Source organism: Paramacrobiotus metropolitanus, unplaced genomic scaffold (assembly GCF_019649055.1).
Source record: "Paramacrobiotus metropolitanus isolate TYO unplaced genomic scaffold, Prichtersi_v1.0 Parri_scaffold0000210, whole genome shotgun sequence".
NCBI classification, from domain to species: Eukaryota; Metazoa; Tardigrada; class Eutardigrada; order Parachela; family Macrobiotidae; genus Paramacrobiotus; species Paramacrobiotus metropolitanus.
Genome location: NW_026570430.1, coordinates 102,474 through 110,203, shown reverse-complemented (window position 1 = coordinate 110,203; position 7,730 = coordinate 102,474). Strand labels below are relative to the sequence as shown.

The window sequence follows — 7,730 nt, the reverse complement described above, 5'->3', positions numbered from 1 at the left end:
CACACTCGATTTGTTTTTTATCTGGAGCAGGATTTCGACTTACTCATTTTGCTAAACTGTTATCCCAACGACAAGCATCAGTTTTCGGTTTGAAAGCCTTTTGGCAGGATACGTAAATCATTCACTATCTTACGCGGGCTTCTCGTGACGCATTGTCTATTCGAAAATGCGACGTTCATGTACATAACTGTGCAAAGTGCCCGCAAAAAAAGTAAAATCGGCAATCGCAGGCTGTGATCAGATGTAACAAACCATGCATGGTTTAACTTTAAGGGGTGTGCGTAATATTGTGAAAGGTCACGATAGATGCAGTGCTCTAAGCACAGTGCCGCAGCCCGTTACTGCCGCTTTGGTATTCATCTATGAACTTATGCCGATCCAAATACGTGTACAGGTATCTGCTTGAAAGATAAAAATGCTAGACACCAGAATGATTTTATTTACATGGCTACAAAAGCAGTAACTAAAAACTTTCAACCATTTTATAAATGCACTATAAAACCAATCCTCGATGCTACAAAAGGTAAAAAAATACTGACGGAGTTGTTAACGGCTGCAAATAACAAAATGCACTTAGCGAACTGGGCAACGCTTGATAATAGCTAATGACGTACCGTTAACGAGCAATAACAGATGCAAGCGAACATATTTTTATTTATGCATACAAATTCCATTCGGCTGCGTAATTACAACATGTCTGTACAGAATGTAAGCCTTGCGTATAAATTAACAAAAAAAATACTCTGTACAAAGTACAACAGCTCAATCCTTTACGGTGGATTGACCAACATAATTGAGACGCAGATGCGGTGTTAATTAATCACTCAAAGGGACACTTCTCGCCACGGGCCACCGACTGCTTACAATTTCCTACGCACTTTTTGGATGTCTTGTAGCTGTGGCATTTATGCGGCGAGCAGCAGTCTTTATCGCTGTCGCATTTAGCCCAGATCTCCTTGGAGCAGGCCTCGCTGGGAACGATCACCTAGAAAATAACGTCAACGATTAGGAAAGAACCGTATACAGTAGACACGGTGTAACCATATTGGCCAGGTGCATCATAAACTTGCTGTCCTTTAATTATTGTAACGTCAGAAATCTCCAGCATTACATACACGTAACTGCAGAGCTTACCAGAGCGCATACGGCGACGATCAACAATACGAACCAGTGGAGAACCTGCATGGTGAAGCCGTCTGTTCGCAACACAGTCAAAAACGGGCAACAGTGCAACGTGCTCTGAGCTGAAAACCAATAATTGTAAATCTTTCAGACTGATCTGGTTTTCTGCAGTATTTATATACCGGCTTGTCGTACGTTTTCACGACCAGCGCCCCTAATTGGCTGGCAAACCGGTATCCGCGTCGCCAGTGGAAACTTCCATTCGGTCAAAAAGCAACATTTATTGCTGCAGCATTTCGTCAGCTGGCGTTTCTCTCGTTTTTTCGTGACAGGCGCATTATGACGATATTTTGATTGGTATTCGGACGAAAGTACACGAGATGCCAGAGTTTTTGTGAGCGCTGTTGCCCAGGGTTTAAGCTCAGTTTCAATGCAAAGGCCGGTTTGATTATCTGGCCATTTTCTCCGCGTTTCTTCTATGTAGTAATTTAAGGAGTGGCGTATAGGTTGACCGCTGTATATCTCTGATCACTAGAAGTCCGCCCTGGGCTGATGGCCTAACACATAGTAAGGCAATCAATAACAAACACCCAACAATGCCAACAACAACTCTTACTGTTAAATGATTAAGAAAATACGGGAGCCAAATACTGTGACACATATTTCTGCATAACTTCGTTTGTACAATATACTGTACCTGCCCATTCTGTTGTATATACCGACGGAGACTTTGTGATTTTTCACTAACAGCGTTTCGGAACCTGAACCGGTATTCTCAAATTAATAATGTGCATAATTTCATCTGGTTGTGAGTGTTGCGCAAGATTGCCTTTTAGGTGTTGCTAATGGGGTTGTGATACAGTTGAAATTATTTAGTAGTGTCAGTTTGCCGCAGATTGTCGGTAAAATTGACGTGGTTCTCGAATTATGTGAATGAATACTATATTTTCATTGAAACATTTGAAAGCTCAAAACAACAAAACAGCGAAACTGTGTTCTCTCAGAATGTGTGCAGGGTGTGCTGTTGTGTTCGGTACTACATTCAGTGTAAAAATGCCATCGCGCAATAAATGCAAGCTATCAAACTGAACATGTTGCTTACGGCTATCGCCGCTCGGCGCTCGAAAACAAACAGTCCGTTGCATGCTGCTGTACTATGCGGCATGCATTCTGCATGGTCAACATGCCGGTTGCGGATACTAATTGGAAAACAATACCCACATTAACTGCGCCTCATTAATACTGCCAACACGGTTTACAAAGGCACTTTTGTGAAAACAAATCTGTTTACGTAAACAGTTATCTCGTACAGTGGAATTATCCGGTTTCAAAAAATCGTACACTACTGTGTTGAAGCATTTATTTAATAAGCGGGGCCATGGCAGTGGCGCACACGATGAGTTTTCTAAAACACAATTTCGCGATTTATTGCTGTAAGTCTTAACGATTGATTTCAAATCCTCTGTGATACTTGTACGTCGTTCGTCAGTGATCCGGTTTTGTGATTTGCACTACTTCGCCGCATCGCAAATCGCCATGAATTTCCTTCGCTGGTTTCTACTTCTCGTCGTGGGAGTGTGCTCTCTGGTAAATCAACACAACGAAATTAGCAGTACTTTGTGCAGTATTTCGATAGCACACGGATGAAAAAATTACAGTGCAGTTGGTGATGTTTGTGACTATAAGGTCTGCATTCTTCTTCGTTTTGATGATTGTGCATTGCGTTGCGATAGATCATCCCTAGCCAAGCTTTTCCCGAATGTCACAAGAAGGTCAACGAAGAGTGCGGCAAGACGCACACCTGCTGTTTCCCCCTGGTATGCCAGAATTTCAAGTGCAAACCCCATCCGCCCTCCTGATCCATCTTCTACCTAAACCGACTACTGGTGGATTCTTTTAATAATCACTGCTAATCAAAGCGTTTCATTGACCATTAATGTGGGGCCACGTGTAGTCGTGGTTATAACTGTTGGCTGTTGCAGCTGATCTAGTTTCCAATAATTGTGTTATTTGTGTACAGATACATGTACCGTTCATTGCGCAGCCATCAGACAGCGATACCGATAAATGCTGCAACGCAAAATTAAAGCCGCAAACAAACATGCTATGCAGTATGCATTTTTGATACATAACTATTAAATTAAATTATTAGTGTGAATCTAACAGTTTTATAAGACGAAAACGCATCATATACGAGTACTTCCGCCGCGTGGACAACTTTAGCGCCGACGAGCTGCTACTCACACGGTTAAGATGTGATCTTTTTAATTTTGTTACGAATCCGAATGACTTGTGTACAGGACAGCCGCTTTGGGAGGATGTGGACCTAACTGCCGATACATAAACCGTGATAAACTTATAATATCTGTATCATGTATGTATGTGTAACCCACATTCCGTGTACGTCGTACGTATTTTGCTTGGTACTGGAGCTGGGTTTAATTGGGGCTCAGATCCAGATTTCACTGCACTTCAAGCACCACCTGAATCGTCGAGATCCTCGACACTCGCATTATTTCAGCATCTGATACACTGATTCCGGAGCATAGATACAGCGCCGGAATATCTACACACTGCGGCTGACCAAACAGTCAAACTCCGATGAATTTATGCCAGGACAACGTACAGCACTTGTTCGTTCATCCCAAAGCAAAACGAAATTAATTCACATTTCCGCTATACATTGCAATACCAAAGCCGGATACATTACTAAATTTTTTAAGACCCATCCATTAAATCAAACAATGCGTTCCGCGTATTAAATTACGTAAAACGCAGTCGATGATTTATCTTCACTATCTGCACATTCTACAACAATTATTAAAGTAGTTAGAACTGCGAACACGTAGCGGGTAAATCACCATCGCAGGTACATTAAAACGTTGAAAATCCACCACAGAAAGTGGACTATACCAATGCCGTAAACAGCTCGCACCTTCTGGGCCGGACCGCAATATCTCGGGAGCAGAGTATGTGTCGCACATTCCCGGCTTCCTCGTTCCGCGGCGATATTGATGTGCATATGATAGTTGCCGCGAGCACTTACTAGAACTTCCTTGCCGCAACTCTTTCCTTTCCTTGCAGTCCGTGATTTTCCAACGCATAAAGCAGTGGTACCGCGGCGCAATGAGATTTTACTATTTGATTGATTGTTGCTTAATAAAAAGAAATCATGATTAAGCCGCAGCCATGACCTTTAGCATTTATCATATCTGTCTAGCTCGTATCCTGCTGGATGCGTATTGTGGTCCAGCGCTTTCACGGCATACCCGCCGCCGAATTAGAGCCGGTGGTACATCGATCTGCGGATTTAGAGAAGCTGGACACCATCCACGAACGCATGGAGTCATGCGTCGGCCTACCCATCCTGCTGCAGTTCAGCCATACGACCTTCGCCGGCGACCACGGAGGTGGCCACGGCCAGCGAACAGAAAGTCGACAGGATGCTGACCAAGAGAGAAGCTCTCTGTTGTACATATTGGGAATAGAATTTTTTACATTTCCTTACACTTACCCTCTTATAAGTAAGCACCAATACTGTACCAGTACTTATGTACGTAATAATATATTGCAGTACTGCCTTTTAGCTGCGCTCTGGGCTCCGAGACGGTCGGACCGCCAGGAAGCTATCCGTAAGATAACAGTGGTGGGAGAGAAAATTCAACAGGAAACCGGCGAAAAGCGGGCCACAGAATTTCTGCGCCTGTGAATCAGTATCGAATTCCAACGTGGCAATGCGGCATGTTTATCTTGGGAACGGCATCGATATAGGGACAAACTCAGATCAAGTGTTCTCTTTGATTAGACCGCATGGGTCAGTTAATGCTGAGCAATAAGCGATGTTTCTTTAGGCCGCAGTTTAGGCTTTATGACAAATGTACAGTACAATTAAGAATTAATCGTAAGGAGTACCAGTACTTTCACATAAGTTAGTAAGCACCAATTCCTGTAACTAACTGTCCACCGTAATACTGTATGTGCCGGTGACGGAGAGATCAGTACGATAGGAATAATTACCGCAATAATCTATCCTACCGACCTAACTCAACGACAGAGAATGAGCTGGTATCTCAGTGTGGCATAGCTAAGCCTACGAATCTACGCGAAGCGAGAACTGCATCTCCGACGATATTTAATTAATAACTCCGAACACTGCCAAACTCATAATGAGAGAACTGACCCTCTAAAATACTGCCACTCACGGACTTATATAGACACGGCGCATCCGTGTAGAAACCAAACCAAAAGTAGATCCGAACACAAAAGAGAACGATCGAGAATGTACAGCGATAATAGAAAGTACGAGTAAAGCCGTCACTTTACGTACTGTACTGCTATATTCCGTCACCGGTACAATACTTACGCGACTACTTTTCCTCGTTCAAATTAATTTTAATAGAATCACGGAAGTGGGTACGCGCATTTGCGCAGACAGTGAGATAAAAATGTGGAAGCGCGAAAACTGTATAGCCTGCGAAGATGCCTGGCGTCCGATGAACTTATTAACTCGTTTATTAATCGAATAATTGTGAGATCAACGAAAATAAACATGGTTTCGCTGCAGAAAGTGCTGAAAACATGAAAACCGAGCCGAGCAGATTGCCTACAGTCCAGCCGCTCCGGGGTGAATGCATGCCCATAAACAGGATAAACACACTTCACGCCCCGCGTTCTGTATACTTCAGCTCGGCAGTGGCGCTCGTTTGGGCTGATATTTTACTGCGCTCCAGGCGCCAAAGCGAATTTTATAGAGATTTTCCAGTCTTCGCATTAAATTTCATGATTTTCAGTTTTCATCCTCTGAATGTGAATCTCCCCTTCGGATTACTGCACAGGATCTGCATCGTTTGATGGAGGGTGTTTGTGTGTTTTCCTTGTTATAATCCCAGTGGCAGAAAATACCCAGCGAAGTTTTGCTGTCTGATAGCGCGCACTCTGCACGGACCTGGTGATTGCAGTACCTTCGGTGAGCCCTTTTCTCGTTTTATCAGCTTTTATGGCTTTAGCAAGTATTGCAGGAATTATTTCGCCAACGATGGTAAATCCTGATCTTCGTCGTAATTTGTACAGTATGCGTGTGTATTTCGAATGATTCAGATTGCGAATTATCATGAGAAAATAGTGTTAAAGACTTAAGTACTTACTCAAACAGCTAAACTTAAACGGTAGCAGTAACATTACTGCCGTAACAGTTCATGAAAACTGCAGTAAATAAGAAAACTAATGGTAAGGAATTGTAGTGTGCTTGATACGGTTTGTTTCCTTTTTGGTTGGTGTCAATTTGCAGCTATAAAGAGGCGTTTCGGTATTTACTACGCATTTCGAGCTTCCGTTGCGACATAATTTCTTGCGTACCATTTTTTCTAAATAACGCATTTCATTTTTTTAGCAATCGTTTTATCATTATTCATTTCGTTTTACAGTCATTTATTATTAGCTACAGCATATATATACTTACGTTGGTTTTTTATGTGCTGCCTTATATGGTTTTATTATCTGCTTATTATTATAATAATGGTAACACCATAATATTATTATAGCATTGCAGATAAAATAATTACTGACATATTTTTATAAAATATGAAATAATTAAAATAGTCAGTATAACGGTGACGGTCGAAGGAACAGTTTTACTGCTGAACTGAAAAAATTCGACAATTTATTGGTGTCTCCGAATTCTTATCTCCCGCATTTAACTAATATCCCGCCGCTTTGCCGACAAAATAATTACTGGCAATATTTTTTAAGAAAATATGAAATAATTAAGATATGTAGTAAGTATTATTGCGAAGAATAATTCTACTTCTGAATGAATAAAGTATTGTACTGTAATTCATAATTTATTGGTTTCCATCATCGTCATTTAAAATCCCGTTTTTCTGGCGACAGTTTATCCCGTTGTTTTAATCCGGCGCCATGTCCATCGTGTACCGCAGCCTGGTCAACTCAGCCGAGCGCTTCGTTCCGGCCCGCCTGCGCCCCATCTGGGAGCACCCGGCCGGTCCCAAGACCATCCACTTCTGGGCGCCCCTGGGGAAGTGGGCGTTGGTCGTCGCCGGGCTGGCCGACGCCGCCCGTCCCGCCGAGAAGCTGAGTCTCAACCAGTCGCTGGCGCTGACGGCCACCGGGTTGATCTGGTCGCGCTACTCCCTGGTCATCATTCCCAAGAACTGGAGTCTCTTCGCCGTCAATATGTTCGTGGCGGCCACGGGGATATCGCAGCTGTACCGCATCTGGGAGTACCGCTCCACGGCGCCCACCGGGCCGGTGATTGAGCCGGTGGCGGTGGCCGTGGTGGAGGATGCGCACCACCTCCCGGGGATCAAGCCGGGACATGGGAAACATTGACCCGGGAATCTGTGGAATATTTAGCGATTATTCCAGCGAAATATGTTTTAGAATTTTGGGTTTTATGGGAATGCGGTTGCGGAAGCGCGTTTGTCTGGATTTCGGGCAGTTTAGTGTTTTACATCAGTGAGAAAAGTTGGTCAAATGAATTTCTGAGAAGTGAATTGGTGGCACTTGTCTGAGGTAGCTGGTATTTTATTTTAATAAAATTTATTGCGACGGTGATGCAGTGTTATTCTTCCCTTCGACAGACTATCACT

The 7,730-nt window shown here is 43.2% G+C and overlaps 1 protein-coding gene and 1 long non-coding RNA gene across 2 annotated transcripts; one reads left to right on the top strand and one right to left on the bottom strand.

The window, feature by feature from the left end:
• Positions 1-636: 636 nt before the first annotated feature.
• On the bottom strand, positions 637-1,269 carry LOC129601041 (uncharacterized). Its single transcript, XR_008692188.1, has 2 exons — positions 1,135-1,269; positions 637-985 (listed from the first exon to the last, which is right to left on the bottom strand). It is a non-coding gene; the product is annotated as an uncharacterized LOC129601041 (long non-coding RNA).
• A 4,566-nt stretch (positions 1,270-5,835) lies between these two features.
• LOC129601045 (mitochondrial pyruvate carrier 2-like) lies at positions 5,836-7,695 on the top strand. The gene is made up of 2 exons (XM_055499751.1): positions 5,836-6,088; positions 7,012-7,695. The coding sequence occupies exon 2, from the start codon at positions 7,039-7,041 to the stop codon at positions 7,468-7,470; it is 432 nt and encodes a 143-aa protein (XP_055355726.1). The 5' UTR covers positions 5,836-6,088; positions 7,012-7,038; the 3' UTR covers positions 7,471-7,695.
• Positions 7,696-7,730: the final 35 nt, after the last annotated feature.

Excerpts from the sequence above, each read along its gene's own strand:
- LOC129601045 (XM_055499751.1), top strand. The coding sequence starts at position 7,039 with ATGTCCATCGTGTACCGCAGCCTGGTCAACTCAGCCGAGCGCTTCGTT.